The sequence below is a fragment of the Penicillium crustosum genome (assembly GCF_028827405.1).
Source record: "Penicillium crustosum strain IBT 35664 chromosome Unknown utg000001l_segment0_segment0, whole genome shotgun sequence".
Lineage (NCBI taxonomy): Eukaryota > Fungi > Ascomycota > Eurotiomycetes > Eurotiales > Aspergillaceae > Penicillium > Penicillium crustosum.
In genome coordinates this window covers 457,483-478,945 of record NW_026623122.1, presented here as the reverse complement: position 1 = coordinate 478,945, position 21,463 = coordinate 457,483, and the positions used below count along the sequence as shown (strand labels likewise).

General features: G+C 47.8%; 10 protein-coding genes across 10 annotated transcripts; 7 read left to right on the top strand and 3 right to left on the bottom strand.

Moving 5' to 3' along the window:
- Nucleotides 1-116: 116 nt before the first annotated feature.
- On the top strand, nucleotides 117-749 carry N7487_000187 (uncharacterized protein; the record flags this gene model as incomplete). The annotated part of the gene is made up of 1 exon (XM_056867936.1): nucleotides 117-749. One exon carries the CDS (start codon nucleotides 117-119, stop codon nucleotides 747-749), a length of 633 nt encoding a protein of 210 aa, XP_056732720.1.
- A 175-nt stretch (nucleotides 750-924) lies between these two features.
- On the bottom strand, nucleotides 925-1,692 carry N7487_000186 (Nucleoside diphosphate kinase; the record flags this gene model as incomplete). Its single annotated transcript, XM_056867935.1, has 5 exons — nucleotides 925-1,053; nucleotides 1,126-1,256; nucleotides 1,313-1,460; nucleotides 1,549-1,579; nucleotides 1,670-1,692. 5 exons carry the CDS (start codon nucleotides 1,690-1,692, stop codon nucleotides 925-927), a joined length of 462 nt encoding a protein of 153 aa, XP_056732719.1.
- Nucleotides 1,693-2,727: 1,035 nt separating this feature from the next.
- On the top strand, nucleotides 2,728-5,668 carry N7487_000185 (glucan 1,3-alpha-glucosidase ROT2; the record flags this gene model as incomplete). The annotated part of the gene is made up of 2 exons (XM_056867934.1): nucleotides 2,728-2,809; nucleotides 2,871-5,668. 2 exons carry the CDS (start codon nucleotides 2,728-2,730, stop codon nucleotides 5,666-5,668), a joined length of 2,880 nt encoding a protein of 959 aa, XP_056732718.1.
- A 1,438-nt stretch (nucleotides 5,669-7,106) lies between these two features.
- On the top strand, nucleotides 7,107-8,927 carry N7487_000184 (uncharacterized protein; the record flags this gene model as incomplete). The annotated part of the gene is made up of 5 exons (XM_056867933.1): nucleotides 7,107-7,292; nucleotides 7,354-7,498; nucleotides 7,589-7,766; nucleotides 7,822-8,258; nucleotides 8,314-8,927. The coding sequence occupies 5 exons, from the start codon at nucleotides 7,107-7,109 to the stop codon at nucleotides 8,925-8,927; spliced, it is 1,560 nt and encodes a 519-aa protein (XP_056732717.1).
- A 258-nt stretch (nucleotides 8,928-9,185) lies between these two features.
- Nucleotides 9,186-9,727, top strand: N7487_000183 (uncharacterized protein; the record flags this gene model as incomplete). The annotated part of the gene is made up of 4 exons (XM_056867932.1): nucleotides 9,186-9,313; nucleotides 9,366-9,438; nucleotides 9,497-9,607; nucleotides 9,656-9,727. The coding sequence occupies 4 exons, from the start codon at nucleotides 9,186-9,188 to the stop codon at nucleotides 9,725-9,727; spliced, it is 384 nt and encodes a 127-aa protein (XP_056732716.1).
- A 233-nt stretch (nucleotides 9,728-9,960) lies between these two features.
- On the bottom strand, nucleotides 9,961-10,392 carry N7487_000182 (uncharacterized protein; the record flags this gene model as incomplete). The annotated part of the gene is made up of 1 exon (XM_056867931.1): nucleotides 9,961-10,392. One exon carries the CDS (start codon nucleotides 10,390-10,392, stop codon nucleotides 9,961-9,963), a length of 432 nt encoding a protein of 143 aa, XP_056732715.1.
- Nucleotides 10,393-11,053: 661 nt separating this feature from the next.
- N7487_000181 (uncharacterized protein) lies at nucleotides 11,054-12,617 on the bottom strand (the record flags this gene model as incomplete). Its single annotated transcript, XM_056867930.1, has 2 exons — nucleotides 11,054-12,158; nucleotides 12,217-12,617. 2 exons carry the CDS (start codon nucleotides 12,615-12,617, stop codon nucleotides 11,054-11,056), a joined length of 1,506 nt encoding a protein of 501 aa, XP_056732714.1.
- Nucleotides 12,618-13,372: 755 nt separating this feature from the next.
- N7487_000180 (uncharacterized protein) lies at nucleotides 13,373-14,458 on the top strand (the record flags this gene model as incomplete). The annotated part of the gene is made up of 1 exon (XM_056867929.1): nucleotides 13,373-14,458. One exon carries the CDS (start codon nucleotides 13,373-13,375, stop codon nucleotides 14,456-14,458), a length of 1,086 nt encoding a protein of 361 aa, XP_056732713.1.
- A 2,650-nt stretch (nucleotides 14,459-17,108) lies between these two features.
- N7487_000179 (hydantoinase/dihydropyrimidinase family protein) lies at nucleotides 17,109-18,766 on the top strand (the record flags this gene model as incomplete). Its single annotated transcript, XM_056867928.1, has 2 exons — nucleotides 17,109-17,141; nucleotides 17,273-18,766. The coding sequence occupies 2 exons, from the start codon at nucleotides 17,109-17,111 to the stop codon at nucleotides 18,764-18,766; spliced, it is 1,527 nt and encodes a 508-aa protein (XP_056732712.1).
- Nucleotides 18,767-19,195: 429 nt separating this feature from the next.
- On the top strand, nucleotides 19,196-21,037 carry N7487_000178 (uncharacterized protein; the record flags this gene model as incomplete). The annotated part of the gene is made up of 4 exons (XM_056867927.1): nucleotides 19,196-19,207; nucleotides 19,264-19,335; nucleotides 19,401-20,836; nucleotides 20,920-21,037. The coding sequence occupies 4 exons, from the start codon at nucleotides 19,196-19,198 to the stop codon at nucleotides 21,035-21,037; spliced, it is 1,638 nt and encodes a 545-aa protein (XP_056732711.1).
- Between the last annotated feature and the right edge of the window lie 426 nt (nucleotides 21,038-21,463).

Sequence of the window (21,463 nt, the reverse complement as noted above, 5' to 3'; positions counted from 1 at the left end):
CGAGCACTCAACTGTTTTGCATTACTGTATATTGGCCGCCAGAGAACGATTTTCTTTTGAACATATATAATCTCTCTTTGTGAACCCCTCAAGTTAGCCAATCCCTCCACAACAACATGGCTTCCCGACCACCCAACTTTCTCCGCTATCTCCGTCTGCAAACAGCTCGAAATACTAGATCGCATGCGTCGCAACGAACTATTTCCACTCCCTCTTCCCCACAGCCACCGAAAGCGTCACATTCTATCCCTAATGACTCTCGCTCTCGCCTGCGCCGGTTCAATGACCGCCTCCCTCGGTTTCTCCGCACATATACTACACCCTTATTCGGTGCGCCGGTCACCCATATCACATCATTCCTAATACTTCACGAAATCACCGCTATTCTTCCGCTATTTGGGTTGGTTGGCGCATTTCACTATGGTGCCTGGATGCCGGACCTTGCATCGCAGACAGGCGAGACCAATGCCTTTGACGAGGGAGCTGCGCGTTTTGGCCGCTGGCTGAAAAAGAAAGGTTGGGTGGATGAGGCCGATGTGAATACTGTTGCGGAGCATGAAACCACCGCAGAGAAGCCGGTCGATCGAGCAGGGGTTCGATTGGTTCTGGAATTTGCTACGGCCTATGCAATCACGAAAGCTTTGTTGCCAGTGCGGTTGGCAGCGAGTGTTTGGGCTACACCGTGGTTTGCAAGGTCGGTCTTTACACCGACAGCAAACCTAGCTAGGCGGCTCTTCAGCAGAGGATAAGCTAGTCGTGCATTACTGTGATACTAGAGAGAACTATATTCATCAATAATATGAATTTGTATATTGTGTATTTTCCAAAGCCATTGGGCTTCTTCCTCAGAACCGCTGCTTTATTTTATGCTAGAAGTATCCAAAGAAGAAATCCATCCGACCAGTCTAGTTAAAGACGAGGAATTTACTCGTAAACCCAAGCGGACTGGGCGGAGGTGTACTTGAGGACCTCGGAGGCACCGAACCAGAGAGCAATCTCCTTCTTGGCGTTCTCGACGGAGTCGGAACCGTGGCAGACGTTGCGGCCGACATCCTAGTGTTGTTAGTATGAGAAGAGAAAAAAAAAAAAAACACGCGAAATCAGAGAGCATCAGGGGTCTCTTACGATGGCGTAGTCACCACGGATGGTACCGGGGGCGGAAGCCAAGGGGTTGGTGGCACCGAGGAGGACACGGCCGGTCTTGACGGCGTCCTTACCCTCCCAGACCATAGCGCAGATGGGGCCGCTCAGCATGTCTAGAGCTGTGTTAGTGTATTGCGATGTGCGGAACGGTTCGGGAGAGGCAACTAACAGGCGACGAGACCCTTGAAGAAGGGCTTGGTGGCGAGATCAGCGTAGTGCTTCTCGAGGTGGTCCTGGCTAGGGGAGGTGAGCTTCATGGCAACGAGCTTGAAGCCACGGTTCTCGAAGCGAGAGATGATGGGGCCAATGAGTCCACGCTGGTTGACATTGTCAGTAAGTGTTGTTCAATTGCGAAACTTTTCCCGGTCCGTGATGGATTCGGATCGAATGATGCTGTGTTCGTACCTGGACACCATCGGGCTTGATGGCAATGAAACTAGAGCATTTGGTTAGCTTGACCGGCATTGAGGGGTAATGAGAATCGAAAGGGAAAGGGGATTGGGGGAGAAGATTGAGTGTGACATACGTCTGTTCCTCGTTGGCGGACATTTTGAATGTATGAGAATAATAATTCAGATATGAAGTAGGAAAAGAGAGCAGGAAGAGGGGAGGATTAAATAGAGGCCTTTTAAAAAATTCGGGCCTTCCCACTTGAGCCGGTGATTGGTGGCCACAAGGAGGGGTGTTGATGCCAGAATGCTAAGGCCAAAACTGGTGGGACCTTGCCGTTGGAAAGTTCAATCTTGTATACTCCGTACAACTCGGTTGCTTCACTCTTTTGCTGTTCAAATACAAAGATCCACATATCTATCATGTTAAAACTAACAGCCCAATGAAAATAATTCAACTCTATCCCAAGTTCTAACATATGGGATAACAACTCGCATCTAGCCCGGTCCCCTGTCGTTGCCCCTGAAGTTCAGCTGCAGCACCATGTGCACCTCTAATCTCTCACACTGGCTCCTTATTTCTATTTTTGGGTACTCGGTTTTCCGCTGCAGTTTGGGGAATGAGTCTGTACCCACTATACTACATGTACTATCCTGTGCACATAAATAGATAGGGAGCGGAAGTTTAATAATAAATCTTGGAGTACTTCTGTTAGTTTTTACGGGAGACACTGAATTACGGCCCGGAAGGTCACCCAGCCTCTTCGAAGCTTTCAAATGCTCAGTGGTTGCTAGAAGGGATGACTATTTGTGATATCTAGCACTGTGCAAACAGCGGGTTGTCAAGGCAGAGGCTAGGGGGAAGATAGAGATTGTAATTGAGACTTGGTTAGCATTGCAAATTAATGTCCTTAATTCGTGATGTTAAAATATAGAAGCAGTACTTGTACATGCGTCCAAGGTACTCCGTACAAAGCACATCAGTAAGGGTTTCATATCGTGGACACCGATTGGCTCAAAGGCAAATTGGAGCTATTGTGATGCCTTATTGCCTTAGGTGTCTTACCCCAGCTCAGGCCAGCTTGTAGCTTCTGTTGATGGCATCTCCACCTCTAAATGCAGGTCACTCCGTGATAACCAACGCCATTCTGTCGGAGATTGAGGGTCTCTGATTGATCATATTATTTATTTCACCATGGCCAGGAGTCTACCTGCGCCCCGTTGGGCAATGTTGCTCTCTTTAATTATCCTTCTCGGATGCATTGTCGTCCCCGGTTGTAAGGCTGCTTTTTGCCAAAACGCAAGATTACAAAAAGCTAACGCTCATGGTACGAACAGTGGCTGTGAAACACAAAGATTTCAAAACTTGCGACCAGTCCGGATTCTGCAAACGAAACCGTGCCTACGCCGATAACGCCTCCTCCCAAGGCACTTCATGGAGCTCACCCTACGAGCTCGACCCCGCCACCGTACATTTTAAAGATGGCATCCTTACTGGAGTCATTTCTAAAACAACAACTGCCAACGAGAAGGTCCGGCTACCTCTCACAGTCTCTTTCTTGGAATCGGGAGCCGCCCGCATTGTGGTGGATGAAGAGAAGCGGATGAAGGGCGACATTGAAATGCGACATGGCAGCCAAGCGAACAAGAAGCGATACGATGAAGCTGAGAAATGGGCTATCGTGGGTGGTTTGGAAGTCAGCAAGTCGGCCACGTTGAACGCTCAGACCGAGACTGGATTCACCAACATTTTATACGGCCCAGGCGACAAATTCCAGGCAATCGTTCGCCACGCGCCATTTGGAGTTGAATTTCAGCGGGACGGAGAGACCCACGTTCAATTGAACCACCAAGGTTTCTTGAACCTGGAGCACTGGCGACCGAAGGTAGACGGCAAAGACGGCGAATCCAGTGAGGACGAGGGCAGCTGGTGGGAGGAGACGTTTGGGGGAAACACCGACTCTAAGCCGCGTGGTCCCGAGAGTGTTGCCCTTGATATCACCTTCCCGGGTTATAATCATGTATTTGGTATCCCAGAGCACGCAGACTCGCTCTCGCTCAAAGAGACCAGAGGTGGATCTGGCAACCATGAGGACCCTTACCGTCTGTACAACTCGGATGTCTTCGAGTATGAACTCGAAAGCCCGATGACCTTGTATGGAGCCATTCCGCTGATGCAAGCCCACCGCAAGAACTCTACTGTTGGAGTCTTCTGGCTCAATGCAGCGGAAACGTGGATCGATATTGTCAAGTCGACTGCCTCTTCTAACCCCCTTGCCTTGGGCGCCCGCTCCAAAACAGACACACACACACATTGGATCTCCGAATCCGGTCAGATTGACCTGTTCGTCTTCCTGGGCCCCTCGCCTAATGATATCAGTAAGACATATGGTGAACTCACGGGATATACACAACTGCCCCAACAGTTTGCCATTGGATATCATCAATGCCGTTGGAACTATGTTACGGACGAGGATGTCAAGGAAGTCAACGCCAAGTTCGACAAGTACCAGATTCCGTACGATGTGATTTGGCTTGATCTTGAATACACCGATGACCGGAAATACTTCACCTGGGACTCCCTTACCTTCCCCGACCCTAAGGGTATGCAGCAAAAACTCGATGAAACCGAGCGAAAGTTGGTGGTCTTGATTGATCCGCATATTAAGAATACGGACAAGTACTTTGTTTCCGAGGAGCTTAGAAGCAAGAAGCTTGCTGTACTGAATAAGGATGGCGAGATTTACGATGGATGGTGCTGGCCAGGTTCCTCGAACTGGGTCGACTGCTTCAACCCTGCTGCACAGGCCTGGTGGGCGACCCTCCACAAGTTCGACAAATTTAAGGGATCGCTTCAGAATCTTTTCATCTGGAATGATATGAATGAACCCTCCGTTTTCAACGGGCCTGACATGACCATGCCTAAGGACAACTTGCACCATGGAAACTGGGAACATCGTGATATTCACAACCTTAATGGCCTGACTCTTTTGAACGCCACCTACAAAGCAATGCTGGAGCGCAAGAAGGGCGAGGTGCGCCGGCCATTTATCTTGACGCGTTCGTACTACTCTGGGGCCCAGCGTGTGTCTGCTATGTGGACTGGAGACAACCAGGCCACCTGGGAGCACCTCGGGGCCTCTCTCCCCATGGTCCTAACCAACGGTATCGCCGGCTTCCCTTTTGCCGGCGCAGATGTCGGAGGATTCTTCCACAACCCCGATAAGGACCTTTTGACCCGGTGGTACCAGACAGGTATCTGGTATCCCTTCTTCCGCGCACATGCTCACATCGATACCCGCCGTCGTGAGCCGTACCTGATCAGCGAACCACAACGGTCCTACATCGCTCAGGCAATCCGCCTCAGGTACCAACTTATGCCTGCTTGGTACACGGCCTTCCATGAAGCCTCAGTTAATGGTACGCCCATTGTGCGGCCTCAGTACTACATGTTCCCAGAGGACGAGCAAGGCTTTGCCATCGATGATCAGCTGTACCTTGGTTCCACGGGTCTTCTCGTGAAGCCTGTTGTGCAGGAGAACACTTACACCGCAGATGTGTATATCTCCGACGACGAGAAGTACTACGACTACTTCGATTTCACCGTCTACCAGGGCGCGGGCAAGAAGCACACCGTCCCTGCACCGGAGGAGAAGGTGCCTGTGTTGATCCAGGGTGGTCACATCATCCCCCGTAAGGACCGTCCCCGTCGCAGCACCGGTCTTATGCGATGGGACCCGTATACACTGGTCATTACGCTAGACAAGAACAGTGAAGCCGAAGGCACTCTGTATGTAGATGACGGTGAGACATTCGACTACGAGCATGGCGCCTACATTCACCGCCGCTTCAACTACCGCGAGTCGGTGTTGTCGTCGGATGACATTGGAACCAAGGGACCCAAGACTGCTGAGTACCTCAAGACCATGGCTGGCGTGACGGTCGAGCGAGTGGTCATCGTCGACCCTCCTGCCGAATGGAAGACTAAGAACGCCGTGACTGTCATTGAAGATGGAGCTAAGTCGGCCTCTACTGCCTCGTTGGAGTTCTACGAGCAGGAGGGCGGCAAGGCGTCATATGTTGTGGTGAAGAATCCGAATGTTAACATTGGAAAGGCATGGCGGATTGAGTTCTAGGAGCGATATGTTTCATTTCTTGCACGATACATGTATGCAATGTTCACATTATTAGACGTTGATAGGCCTGCATGTCATGAACACCTCTTTTGGTTCGTATAAAATTGTTTTCCAGGGGAAGGAACCATCGCCTTCACAAAATCTAAGCAATATATTTAAGTCAACCCCCGCGCAGCAGTCTAAGTCCTAGGGAGTACAAGGTATGAAGCATTCCGTCATCAATAATACCCCGAAGATGGAGGTTTGCCCCATGGGACCTATACCGCTGTGTAGCCCCGGGTACCTAGTTGTTTTCTTTCATCCCCCAATCTCCTCATGAAGCATCGCCTTTATGGCCTCAACCTTCTAACTATACAGGCGAGAGTCAATATCGCCCTTAGGATCAAATAAAGCTTTGACTATATTTGCCGACATGCTTCTTGGCTGCCTTCCCTACCCCACCTGGATTTGGCACTGCGTTATATTTCTTGTGTGGCTGGAGGTTTTCCGGCCTAGTCATAGAAAAAATATGCGGGGGTATTCCCTAGATTCTCACTTATCTACTGAGCGAGTTGCTCACCAAGAGACCCGCAGCCTGTCGTAGAACTGAGACTTGCAAATCTAAGGGGGAAGACTAGATGTGGTGTGTTTTTACATCCCATCGGGTTAGTTTAGAGTTTGCGGGATGCCTTTTTGTCGTACACCACGAGGCTTTTGATCTCCCAAGGGTCCTAGCAGCTTTTCCCAAGTCGGCTAGATGAGTCAAGCCACCAAATGAGCATCCTAAGCCGTGCGCGAAATCCGTGATGGTCTTGATGATACTGCGGTTCATGCACAATCACATTCCCCACCAATAGACTGTCATGAACTTGCAGAGGCCGGATATCGATCTCTTCTATTGCGGCGGAAATGAGAGATAGCGGTTTCCCGTATGTCCAAACAAGGTCGGAGCGGATAGTCCCGGAGAAAGGTCCGGAGAAGAGCCTGGATAAAGCCTCGGAGAAAGGCCGGGACCAAAGCCCGGAGAAAGGTCCATCATTTCTCTGTTGGGGAAAACATACACCCCGCATGGCTACTCGTGGTGATTGTCAGTGCTTTCCGCAGCAGGTCGGGTTCTGACTGGATGCCTGTCAACAAGCTCACCTTGGCACAGGCCAACTACCGGGTCACTTATAGATCGTCAAGCATAATTTTGGAAATCATTGGATCATGGCCCTTCAATGGCCAAGCTTCCCCGCATTTCTTGGCTGCTAGAACGTAGTTGCCAAGACTGGGGTAAACAATGAAAGCTGAAATCATTCCACCAATCTATGAAGGATAGCTTACATGATGTAACTAGGTATACACCATATATAAAGTACGTTTCGTCGACTTGCTTATGCCGATCTTCTGAGACCCTATATCTACAGGACATCTCTCGAAGTAGCCAAAGGCTGTGTGCTACTTATAATCCGCAGCTATGAACCGCGGTTCTATTGGAAAGGATGATGTCGAGATTGTCGATCAATCTTCTCATGTCGAACAAATTACCAAACCATCTCTGGTGACGCAGGTTGGAGATTTCCGTGTCGTTGGTTTAACCGCCGATGATGCAGATTTCTATAATAACTATTCGGAAGAGAGGCGGAAAAAGGTCTTTCATAAGGTGTGAAAATGCTCAACACTCCTCTCACAGATAATACCTAACTAGCTAACTCTTGATACAGATCGATAAGCGTTTAATCCCCATGCTCGCAGTGCTGTACTTGATTTGTCACATCGATCGTGCGAACATCGGCAATGCTAAAATCGAAGGCATGGTCCAAGATCTCAATATGACGGGATTGCAGTATAACACAGTTCTTTCTATATGTGAGTTCGGTTCCTGCAGCACACTCAGCCGGCTTAGTGTTTTTTTCGGCTGTGAGCTCAAAGTGTACTGACTCGTGATATATACTATAGTCTTTATTCCCTACGTCCTGTTCGAAGTTCCCAGCAACATTGTTCTCAAGAAGTTCAAGCGCCCTTCAATGTACCTTGGCCTTCTGGTCTTGAGCTGGGGTATTATCATGACATGCACAGGTCTGGTTAAAAATTTTGCTGGTCTGATGACCACTCGAGTCCTACTCGGTGTTTTTGAGTGAGGAACATTAATCAGCCATATTTTACTTTCACACTAATGTTTTGCTTTATAGGGCTGGATTCTTCCCTGGTGCTATCTACCTTTGCTCCTACTGGTACATGCCTAAAGAATTAGCGCTTCGTATCTCATATTTCTACTGTGCCAGTGCGCTCTCTGGTGCATTCTCTGGCCTATTGGCTGCCGCTATTGCCAAGATGGACGGTATTGGTGGGCTTGAGGGATGGCGCTGGATCTTCATTCTTGAAGGCCTTGCTAGTGTGGTACTAGGTATTGCCTGTTTCTTCCTCCTAATCGACACCCCGGCTTTATCCAAGCGCTGGTTAACCCCTGAAGAAATACGCTATCTTGAACTTTCAATGTTCATCAAGCAAGGAGGAACTAGTACCGGGGAAGGAGGTTTCAAGTGGAGAGATCTCAAAGTGGTCCTGTTGAACTGGAGGATATACGTGCAAGGATACCTTTTGTTTTGCCAGTCTGCCTTGTCTTATGGTAACAGCCCTTCAAACCCTATACGACACACTGTGCTAATTCATTTTGCATCAAGGTACCAAATTCACCCTCCCAACCATCACCAAAGCCATGGGCTTCAGCTCCACAAATGCCCAACTCACCTCTGCCCCTCCATATATTGCCGGTGCGATATCTGCTATCGTGTTTGCGCGGTTCTCCGATCGCTTCTATTGGCGAATGCCATTTGTCTGCATCCCCATGATAATCGTCGTGGTGGCTTATTCTATCATCATGTCTCTTAATGGAGCCCTCGAAGAAAAGAAAGGAGTGGCTTATTTTGCAGTCGTTTTGTCTGTCATCGGTATTTACCCCATTCAACCCGGAGCTGCGTCTTGGAATGCAAACAACATTGCCCCGGCATCCCGCCGTGCTATGGGTATTGCATTGGTGAACTGTGTTGGCAATGTTGGTGGCATATTGGGCAGCTTCATGTATATTGAGAAAGAGAGCCCGAAGTACACAACTGGATTCGGCCTCAGTTTGGCACTTGGTGGGGTTGGATTCTTTGTTGCTTTGTTCCTCGAATGGACCTACAAGCTGGGTAATGCGAAGAAGGAAAGGATTGCTGATGACGCAAGAGTTAACTACACCGAGGAACAGCTGTTCGATATGGGAGATAAGTCGCCGCTGTTCAAATATGTTTTGTAAATACTTTGTGGGAATGAATTTATGACAATGCTTTTTGTATTAAGATGAATTCCGGATGTATTCAGTCCCAGATATAACCCCACGTGCTAAACCACATCAGATGGGTTTTGTTGATTTCACTTTCCTGTTTGGGTTCCTTCCGTTTTAGTTCTGCTTCCCAATCTCCCACATTTGAGCAATCAAATCAGCACTTTACCTTTGTCGATATCAAATCTCTTCAAGATCTCATTCAGAAAAAAGAATCACCCAACTACCACCATGACCAAAGGTACATCAACAACCCCGGCCGAGTCCCAGCCTGTTGAGGCTCTCCCTGGGAGTCCATACTATGGGATGCATGGTCACTACTGGAAGTCAAACAGGGACATGCCACCCACCAAATGGCTGTAAGCATTGATTTGAATTGGACTGTTGAATATGGCTGACCGATTCTATCAGCCAGGAGAACAAGAAGCTCTGCGCTTGTGATGAACACCAGGCAAGCCAATGGCCGATGGAACACGCGATCATTGTGAGTAGAAGTACCCTAATCTTCTATTCAAGCCAATACTAATCTTTGCTGTCCTTAGACGATTCCTCCCTGCGCCTACAAGTGTCCCTACTGCCCAAAGTTCGATAACTTCGAGACTACCAGCCCTCAGGTAGTCAAGCTCCGTGCTCATATCAAACGTGACCATCTGGTGAGACTATCAGGCATGGACAACTTGCGGTATGCTGATATCTATTAGAAGAAAAAGCCGCAGGACTTCCTTGGGTTGTCTGTTACCCCGGGTAGAGTGACGAAGCCCCGCACGCCATGAGTTACCCTTGTTCAACTCAAACTGCCTGCTTCTAATCTTATTAATTTTTCTAGTAAGCCATGAAGATGACAAGCTTCGGTGTGCTGTATGTCATTCATTTCCTAGCCTATTGATTTTCAACATACAATTTCTCACACCAAGAAGAGGCTCTGCTTTGTACACAGAACCAAACTTCGTGATCACCATTTACTTATGCTTTTCCCCTCCCGCTTTTTCTTCTCTTCTCCTCAAGCTTAGACTCTCGAGGCAGAAACATAAATCTCACCGATAATCCCCTCCTCAGCGTGGTGAGCTTGCAACGAAACCATCCCGTCGACAACTTGCCATATCACGTCATTCATCATAATCTCGCTAGTACCCTCTTCGTACCAGTTGGACATATCCTTTTCTTGATCAAAGAAGTCCTCATACTCGCTCCTGAAAAGATCCAGAGCAGCCTTGTTGGCCTCCACGAGGGTGTCAAATCTGTGCTGCCTTTGGCGATCACCATCATCAGACTCCACCCCCTCATCCTCTGAATCTACCTCCTCAAACGCGGATAGATCTTCGGCTCCACTGTGGATGACGTGAAAGACGTATTTGACGTTGGAATCGCGCGAGGGACTGTGCTCGGCTGCGTTGACTCTGTCTAGCAGATTTTGTGGGAAGTCTGGGACTGAGCGCATCTTTGCGGGTTTCCGGGTAGTTGAATTAGGTGAATTGGGTGGTTTTTGTTTGCAGACGATTGGAAGTCCAGTCTCTTAAGGAGTTGGAATAGAACGTGGCGTTTGTTTATAAGAAGGGGGGCAGAAGTTCGCGTTTAGCTCGCGTTTGAGTTTGGGTCCACTCAGGTTGATATCCACTGCCCGCCTCTCGCTGAAGGGTGGAATTCGCGTGCAAATTTGCCCCATACTCTACCAGGCACCAAAATTCTGCAGCCCTTTTTTTCATGTTGCTAAGCTGTTATTAAGGCTAGTCTTTGCGTTCTTATGTCTGCACCGTGCTGAATTAGCATTTTAATCAGACGAAACTACCCCGCAAAGACCCAGCATTATTGGTGATTATAGCCGCTCTTGCACTCCCGCTTGTGCAATTTTGGATGCATGAAGCCTTCATATTTGAGTTGGCTCCTTTTTCCAACTATATTTCAGCTACGTAGTAGTATAGGTGCCAGGCGACAAAACTCCTTTCAGGGTATCTGATTGGAGATGGAGCAAATTCGAGCGCACCACATGGCATAATTAAGTTTCTTTCGGCTGGACACTTGATGTATATAACAGATAATCCTTTGCAAGCAGGCAACCGCCAGATAGTCTAGAGATGAGACCACTCTGAACCCATGTAGACTTAGACCTTAGTGATGTGTGATTTTGATTCATCGATCACATCATCAGCCTCTGTGTCATGCTCAGCACTCAAGACACAGATTCGCTTTTCTGGTCCAATAAAGATCATCAAAATACTATAAGCATAAACCGCTCCCATAAAGATGCATATAACCTTCCCATAGTTAAAGCGCTTGACAACTGTGCCATCTGCCCGTGTGATCGGTGGGAGTGGATATCGCTCGCCAAGGGTTGCTTCAATCGTGGATGAGGCAGCTGAAGCAAGATTTCCCATCTGATATGCTGTTCCAAGGACAAAAGTCTGGAAGGAACTAGGAGAAAGCTCCATAATGTAAATGGGTATCACACTCCAAGCGCCCTGGACACAGAATTGCACAAAGAAAGCTGCAGCAATTACGCCCTTTGATTGCACCATAGTATAAGGATACAAAAGAGCCCCTCCAATAATGCAAACAATGATCATACTGAGTCGTCGACCAAGAAATTGCGAACAGTAACCCACAGTTGTTCCTCCAGTGATTGCACCTAGATTAGCAACAACCTGAGTTACTGTAATTGCATCGGCTGAAAAGTTCAAGTTGTTGCTTAACATCGTAGGATACAAGTCCTGGGTACCATGTGCCATGAAGTTAAGCCCGGATGTTAGGAGAATGAGATAGACGAGTAATAACCAGTGCCGTTTTAGAGCAACTCGTCCCTCTGCAATAAATGTCTGAGCCAAACTTCCTTGCTCTTCGCGAATCGCTTGCCGGGCCTGAAATGTTTTTGTTTCAGGAAGGCAGAAGCGGAATGCAATGATGAGAACTGGTGGACATGCACCAAACCAGAATAAGGGTCTCCAGCCGTGGTTCGTAGTGTTGACCAATGCCCGTGCAAATGCCGTGGCCAGAAGATAACCAAATGCGTAACCTTGCTGCATTAATCCTGACACTAGACCGCGCGCATCCTCGGGGCAGTCTTCGAGGGCCGTAACGGCTGCAATTCCGTATAGTCCTCCCATGGCAATTCCAAATAAAGAGCGAACTGCAAGGAACTGTCCATATGTCTGAGTAAACCCAGTAGCAAGTTCAAGGATGACGAAAATAACATTTGCCACGATAAAAGGCCTATAGCGATTATGAGTGGATGGTTCAAATTCAAATGTCTGGTCCTGTCAAGACCTACCACTTTCGTCCATAGCGGTCTGCCGCAATTCCAAATACTATCGAGCCGAATGGTCGCAGTAGAAGCACCAAAGTAATTCCCCATGTGATATCTGTGGTTGATTTGTTGAATGTCTCGGCCAAGTCAGAGACAGTGAGGGATACGGTGAAGAAATCAAACGAGTCCCATGACCATCCAGCAAAGGAGACTGCCAAAAAGGCCCATTGCTGGGCGTTCAGCATGGCCAGTAATTTAAACGGATTTTTGATGTTTTCCATAGGAGGTTTGAGTGAAGTGACTCTAGTGACTGCATAATTTCGAATTGAGGGGCGCTTCTCCAGGGCATTTTCGTGATGTTGATAGGCGTAGCTTTTGATCGGTTGCCGTTCGTCTGGCTGCTGAGGACTGGAATCGAAACTCATTTGGACTATTATCAGAATAAGAAATAGGTAGATAACTTCTTCTCCGGAGAAACCGATAAATACTTCTACCCTTAAACTAAAAACAAGCTGCCTTCTCACTGTTTTATACCTGAGCATACTACCTATACCCTACTTCCCCAGAGATAACGATATGTACGAAACATGGAGTTAAACGGCTGATTGGTCGATAATTTCTCCGCATTTTCACTTTGGATATTGGGTTTTCCCCCAAAGATCACTATCTATGTGTCTCCAAACCGTTCATGGGGAGTAAGAATGTGGGGAACATAGCAATAATAATAATGATATATCAATATCAAGAATCGGAGGATTGACGAGAGGACCACCGATATTAATAATAAGAAAAAGGATAGTTTCGTCAAACTATGTTGTAGATGTATGTTTCTCGAGGATCCTTGGATTAGCACTTGCCGAGATCTCGGCAAGTCAATGAAGTAGCCGATATCTTGAGATTAGATTATCACGGTAATCCCGACGTTAAGATAACTTGATAGTCTATGTAGATAAGCCACCCAAAATACCCCAAAATACCCCTCCCTTTAGCGGGTGGATGAGCTTTGATATGCGGTGTTAGTTGGGGTAAATACGTCGCTGCATGGCCCTACACATATGGAGTGCGGAGGTTTCATTTACAATTTCATGTTATTGCCAAATTGCATTTTTTATTACAATCATTTATCCACGACTTTCTAGAGCCATATACAACTCATTGGATCAACATCCACACTTCAACGATGGGTTCTAATAATGCCGAATCTCCACGACTATTGACCGTTGCTGCTTGCCAACTTGGTCCAGTGCATCTTGCAGACTCACGTGAAGATGTCTTGAAGCGCATGTTTGCCCTTTTAAATCATGCTGCGAAGGAAGGTGCAAAACTCGCTGTTTTCCCCGAGCTAGCCTTCACCACATTCTTCCCTAGATACCTAATCGAGGGGGAAGACCTGGGTCAATACTTCGATATTGAGGACTCAAACAAGGGCGGAATTGAGCAATCTCCAAATGTCAAGCCTCTTTTCGACCACGCTCGCTCTCTTGGCATCGACGTTTATGTAGGCTATGCGGAACGGAGTGTGCAAAAAGATGGCTCTCACATCGACTACAACTCTAGCGCGTACTACTCGGCCCAAACAAACGAGGTTGTTGGAAAGTACCGCAAAGTACACCTTCCGGGAACTGTTGAGCCACGCACTGCGCCAGGTGCATTTCAACAGCTGGAAAAGCGCTACTTCCGCAACGGAGACCTTGGATTTCCGGCATTCCGAGCCCCGGGCCTTGTCGAGGGTGCTCTAAAGAAGTCTAGCAGTACTGATGATCCCGTGAAGACTGCTGGAAAAGGCGATCCGATCATTGGTATGCTGATTTGCAACGATCGACGATGGCCCGAAGCATGGCGAGTATATGGCCTCCAAGGCATGGAGATCATGTGTTGTGGTTACAATACTACTGCATTTGCCACAACTTCCGAGGGGCATATGGTGGATCTGAGTCCAGAGGCAGCCGAGGAAGAAGTTTTGTTGCATCATAAGCTTTCTTGCCAGGGAAATAGTTATATGAACGGCTGCTTCAGTATCAATGTGGCGAAAACGGGTGCGGAGGATGGACACCCACTAGTTGGAGGAACGATGATCGTGCATCCTCTTGGCCATATTATCAAGGAGGCAAAGACAAAGGAAGACGAGGTCGTTATCGCCACTATTGACTTGGCTGATTGCCGTCGCCTTAAAACTACAGTATTTGCTTTTGAAAAGCATCGGAGACCTGAGCATTACCATTCAATCTTGGAACGTACTGGTGTCATTGAGCCAGAATTGTTGTGAAATTATGGGAGATTGAGGTTGGGATTAGTTATATGAATGAGCCTCAAAGATATATATTCCGTCTTCGTTAGGCTAGGATCCTACGAAAATCTCTTCTTCCTTATTTATCCAATCCGTCTCTATTTAAGATCAACCGATTTCGATTTATCCTTTCTTATGCTTCGATTTCCATACAGATCTCAAAAATATGTAGTAGGTAAGAAGATCTTTGCTACGCTTTCGTGCCTAAGGGTGCATATGGGGCTATTACATAATACATCGGCTGGGCCTCTTAGGTAGAAAACCCACTCGGACCGGGCCGAGTTATAGAACCTTGGAACCCTGACGCCCTTTCAGCTAGAAGTTCCCCTTTGCACCTTACACGATCTTTTCATCCTTCTTCTATGATAAATGGACCTTGCTACCTTATCGGACCATGAATTAATAAGTCTTTGCTTGGAAGCCACCCCTGATCGGATCCGTTGGCGGACGCCAAGGAGGCAATCTTGTCGTCAAGACTTCAAATGATACTGTTATCAAATTTGGAGTAGGAGTCACCGAAGATGAGGCCAATAATCAACGGAAGGCATATGAACATCTTGATCATGATAAAGTACACGTCCCACTTTTCTATCGTTTCTTCACTGACGAACTTGGACGTGGTTATATCCTCATGGAATACGTTGAAGGCCACGTGATAGACCCTCTCCACGATCCTCATCTGATAGCCAAAATAGCAAAAGTGCTCGATTATTTTAGCACTCTCACTGCGAATCGTGTGGGAAGTATGGGCGGCGGGCTATATCGAGGACTTCTCTGGCCTGATGGCGAAGACTTGGGATTCGATGATAAAGGTCAGATGGAGTCATGGTTTTATAGCAAATTATTTCCAGGCGAGGGAAATGTTTCATTCCGTGATTGCGACCTAGTGCTTTGCCATTTGGATACTGCACCAAGAAATATTATTTGGCTACCAGATGGTAGAATTTGTCTGCTGGACTGGGCTTCTGCAGGCTTTTATCCCAGGATATTTGAATTTTGGGCCCAATGGAACATCGAAGGGATGGAAGGGCTATTCAAGTCTCAGCTCCTGCAGTCAATGACGCCGCTTCCACCTCATGAAAGTGTTCAGCAGCCGCAGATATGCCGGGTGTGGTATAATACCCAAAAGTACTATTTGTATGTTTTCACTCCTCGTTATCTACCATTATTCTTCGTTAAAAATTCGATAGTCCCAGCCCAACCGTGGAAGACCTGATAACCCAGGATGAGAAAAGGCCAGTCCCGGGCCCCCCGGTGCCCCCTTTGCCTTTGCCGGATGGCAACTGCGGCAATGTCAGGGATCTCGATATTGTCAACGTTCACTCCCCCATATCCGATAGTCGTCCCCCCAAAACCATGACAATCGTCTCCGTTGTGCATTCCCTTCAAAACTTCGTCCATCAACGCCCATTTATTTCTCTCACCGTTTTGATTGGAAGTGTGGCAATATTTGCACCTTCGATTTGGCGTCGATAGTACAGTTATTTCAGCAGCACCAAGTATTGTATCCATGGATGGGGCACGAAAGCCCAACCATTTATGTGCAATTATAGTACAAAAATGATACCTAAAAGGTGCGTCCGAGAAAGACGTGATAATAATGTTAACTTGCTGCTTGCGAGAGGCGCCGATCACCAGCAAAGTAACCCGGAATGGACATTGCTACTGGGGGCCACTGAAGAGACGTGCGACGCGTTTGACAAGCTCTTAAGTTGGGTGATCGATCAAGGAGATGAAGCAGTTCGTGACACCCTGATCGGCATGGGTGCCAATGCAAATTTGAAGGAGCTGGTACAGCTGAGTCATGTGAAAGAAGAACAAAAGGCTCTTATGGAGGTCTTGGGCTTGGCCGCCCAGCATGGGCCAAAGAGGGTCTTCACTATACTTGCTGAGAGGGCTTCAGACTTCCGTCGAGACGTCTTTGTGATAGATCGACTGGTCGGGCTGTTGGAATGTGAAGGACGGGCAATTATGGAGAAACTCGTACCTGAAAATTATATTCAACACAGAGGGCGGAAGCGAAGGTTGAGTTGGTCCTCGAATATGACATGATTACCCCTGATGTTGTTCCATCCCGAGGTCACTTCCAAGCTTCGCTGGGGGTTTCTGCACCCAATGGAAGGACCTTAATTTCGCCTCTCTCGAATTCACTCAGTCATCATATGAATATCACAGATCTTTCTATCACTCTCTATTTTCACAATGTCTATATTAGCCGGGTGCATGCGCTTATCGGAAAGAAGAGGTTGTCTTTTTCCGCATTTTGACGATCATCTGCGCTAGCGGCGGTGCCAGGACATGTTGGTGATATCCAAGTAGACCGATCTAATGCCCATGACTACAGTTGGGCTTCAAAGCCTAGTTAGTTTCCCTCTTCAATAGGCAAATGAGGGGGAGATAAGATCCATGTCGTTGGGAATTGGGGTAGATACTTTTGGAGTCCACCACTAACTACCCCAAGCGAGATACATGACATGCAAGGAAAAACATTAAGATTTGCATGTATGCGTATATGGATGTTTAAGTATCCTGTAAATTCCAAGACTCGACCATGTACAGCATAGGAACCAAAATCCTATCTACTTGATCCGACTATCTATCTGCCATTATTCAACCAATCACCCCCGTCATGTTGGACACGATTATTAAAAACGGCCTAATCGTGAGTTAAACTATCCTCTTCCTGTTTATTCCGTTTGGTCGCCATTGCTACTTTGTTTGCACGATTATGCATCAGTTCGCAGACGAGAATTAGATACGATCATGGTATAGATTGTTAACAGTATTGGCTAGGCCACGGAAAGCGGGGTGCTTCCAGCAGGGCAAAGCATTGGAATTTGCGATGGGAAGATATCCGTCATTGGATATGACATCCCTGAAGGGCCTGAGACCAGAGTAATAGATGCCCAGGGAGCATATATCACCCCCGGAGGGGTAGACTCGCATGTCCATCTCGCGCAAAGGAACGCACCGACTGGAGATAACTGGGAGACAGGGACACGCAGCGCAGTTGCTGGAGGAACCACAACCGTTCTTGCATTCGCATCACAGACAAAGGAGATGGAGTCTCTGTTCCCGGTTCTCGAAGACTACCACAACAAATCTCGAGAACAGTCCTATTGCGATTATGGGTTCCACTTCATCCTCACAAACCCGACTGAAAAGATTCTCAACGAAGAACTCACCGTTATTGCAAAGCAAAAAGGGATTACAAGTGTCAAATTGTATATGACCTATGAATTGTACAAGCTGTCTGATCGCCAACTGCTTGAAACAATGCTAGCTTGTCAGTCATTGGGATTGACCACGATGATCCATGCCGAGAATAGTGAAATCATAGAATTTTTGATCCAGGGCTTGGAAAGAAACGGACACACGGATCCCTTCTTCCACGCCGTCGCAGGCCCCAAGATTGCAGAGGATGAGGCCTCGTATCGTGCTATTAGACTTGCGGAACTGGTGGGCGCGCCAGTCCTACTTGTTCATGTCTCTTCTGATGGAGCAATGAAGCATATAAGAGATGCACAGACGAGGCTCCTACCTATCCACGCTGAAACATGTCCTCATTACCTCTTCCTCTTATCTGAAAGACTAAGGGCACACGAGCATGACGCCTTTCACGGCGCGAAAGGTGTATGCTCCCCTCCTCTTCGTCACCATGTGGAGGATCTTGAGGCGCTTTGGAATGGCATTGCAAATGATACATTCACAGTTTTCTCCTCAGATCATGCCCCAACCAAATATGATCACCCTCAAGGAAAGAAGGCTGGTATAATCAATGGCATTCCGAAGTTCAGTAAAATTCCCAAGGGTATTCCTGGCATTGAAACCCGGTTGTCTCTTTTGTTCAGCGAGTCAGAAGGCTGTCTCCCCACAAGTCAAGCAAGATTAAGCCTCGAGCGATTTGTCCAACTCACATCCGGCAATCCAGCAAGATTGTATGGGTTGACGTCGAAGGGTGCAATTATGCCAGGCCTAGATGCGGATCTGGTGATTTGGCATCCACAAAACCAAGGAGAAAGAATTATCTCTCAGGAGAATCTTCACCATGATGTTGACTACACCCCTTTCGAAGGGATGCGGGTGAGGAATTGGCCCCGGTTTACTATCCTTCGTGGTGAGGTCGTTTGGAACGCAGATGAGAACCGTGTCACGGGCGTCAAGGGATTTGGCAAATATCTCAAAAGGGGTAATGGCCGTGTTTTAGTTGGAAAGTTGGGTCGGCAACCAGCCGGTATGATCGAAGGGGAGTGTGATTTATGGCGTCCTAAAACTGTTGTTCAATGATTAGAATGGCTTAACTAGATACAGTTTGACCGTTATGATATTAAATGTTAAATTGAACACCTAATTTACGGATATGTTTCAAGTCTATCAGTTGGCTTCCACACCCCCTGAACAGCCCTGGAAGACCCAATCCCGGCCGGGCCTGGAGATAAGGAGTCAGCTGACTCACGGCTTATCTCCCGCCGTCGCCCCCGCCTGCAGTCCGGCCCCGGGGGGGCAACCAAGGTTGTTATCAGTTCCCGTTAACTCCTTGGTGAACCTGTCCAAACGCGCCTCAGCTTCTAAGATTATGCAGTCACAATTGAGAGAAGAAAGCGCACAAAAAACTGTAAATTGCTCATTCCTGTTACAATATGCGGCCGCGAGTTGAAGTTGCGCCATGTAAATTTTGTCGCAGACGGTTTTCCCGGAGAGAGCATTTACTCCGTCATGAGCGGACACGTATGTGGTCCTCACTCTACTCATATCTTGAAGCTGATTTGGCTGATATAGTCTAGATACACTTGAAAAGCCCTTTCCTTGCCGCTGTAGCAAAAGGTTTGCCAGACGGTAAGAAGAAAACTGGCCCTGTGAGTTCGCAGCAGTTGAAATAACAAACGACAGTGACCTTCTATCTAGGCACCTTAGAATCAAGAATGACCCTTCTTGCCACGGTGAGGTTGAGTTATCCGATGTCTCCGTGAATGGCGATGCTTCGCATCTCGTTGGATCCGAGACAGTTCAAGGTCGAGCACTGGATTTATGGCTAGATGATCATCAAGACGCCCCGTTGGCGGTTTCTAGACCGGTCCAGCCACCAAGGCACCAGGATGCCGAGGACCAAAATCCAATTGTCGCATACGATTTGCCAACTAATTTGCTAGGTGAAATGCCATCGGCGGAAGAAATACAACTATCAACTACGACCAGGCTTCCCTCAAACGCTCCACAACAATCTTTTGACGAAAATCTGCACGATCTTCAAATTTTATGGGGCAGCATGGAAGCAAACCTTTCCTGGGGAGGGCCATTTCCAGTAGACTCGGGTATTCCCAATGAACTGATTTCCCTGCCTGAGTTCGATATCCCGGAGCCGACACGTTCTGGATTCTCGGAACTGCCTACAGGTCCAAATTCTGGCTCAAGGCGATCAGATAGCCCCTATTCGGATGATGACACCTCATTATGCAACGATCAGCTTCCACCGTTACAAAAAGATGACCACGCCGCTTTGTCACTCCCAGATAATCCCTCACAGCGTCCATGCGGTTCTTCCGCAGAACACCCGAGAGTTCTCAGCGCGAATTACCCTTGGCATATCTCCAAGGATGATTACCAGGCAGTTGTATCCCATGTTGCGAATGTTCGCCATATTCTCCCGGAGTCATTTAGCCTTCCGTCCAAGTACGTATTTTGCAGATACGTCGAGGGGTTTTTCACAGGAAGCCATGAACATTTACCATTTCTACATTTTCCCACTGTTTCAGTGGCATATCTGTCGCCGCATCTGACACTAGCCATAATTGCTATGGGCGCGCAATATCGATTTGAACGAGCTCGTGCCGTGACATTCTACAGGGCTTCAAAATCTCTGATCGACTATCACATCAGAGTGAACTTACAAGGGAAATTTCTCGGCACTCCGAGAGGCCAGAATGACGACGCAAAATCTGCCTTTTCGGCAGATATTGAAGTGTTACAAGCTCAGGTCATTCTCACAACCCTGGGTATCTGGGCTGATCCCGAGCTGCTCCACGATTCACTTGCGATGGCTAGTCAAATGTCACTTTATCTTCGGGACAGCGGACTTCTCTTGGATGATACTCCCACCCACGATGGAACATGGAGTTCTTGGGTGCAGCTAGAAGGGCGGCGACGTACCAAGTTTATTGCATTTATGCTTTCCAACGTCCAAACCATTCTTTACAATACACCCCCAAAAATTTTAAATAGTGAAATCACCTCGCTCTATCTCCCATGGCCCGAGGAACTCTGGAGGGCTTCCAGCTCTGCCGAATGGAAGACCCTTCTCCAAAGATGGCCATCCTGTCCCTCATTCGGTGATGGCTATGCCCAACTGTTTCGATCACAGTCCGTTCACAAGCATCATTTTAGCCTGTCTTCATTTGGCAACTTGATCCTTGTCCATGCTGTTTTCCAACAAATATATTTAGCTTGGGAGTCGGCAACCTGTCTTTCACTGTCCGAGGAAAAGGGAGCTTCCTTACCGCACGAGACTCTTACAAGATTTCACGCCGCACTTCACAGGTGGCAAAAAAGTTGGCAGATTAGCTCTGACCCTTCAATAACACCATCATCACCAGGTGGGCCGTTGGGGTTTAACGCGACCGCAATCTTTCGCATAGCTTGCCTTCGACTACATGTGAATCTCGGCCCCCACCGCAGCTTTGGAACCTGGGACTCGGAAACCATTGGATATGCTTTTCTCAATGCACCGCGCCCTGTACAGACACCGCAGATCTATCATGCGGTCCTTCAATCTATACACGCTCTTTCCATTCCGGTACGGCTTGGGGTAGAATATGTAGCCAAGACGCAGGCTTTGACATGGAGCACAATCCATTCGCTTTGCAATGTGGAATGCGCTTTGTTCTTATGCAAGTGGCTGGAGACTCTTGCTACGGACCCTACAGATCTGCGTCGGGATGAGAGGCGGCTTTTGAGGATAATACGAAGTGTGTTACGGGAAGCTGATTT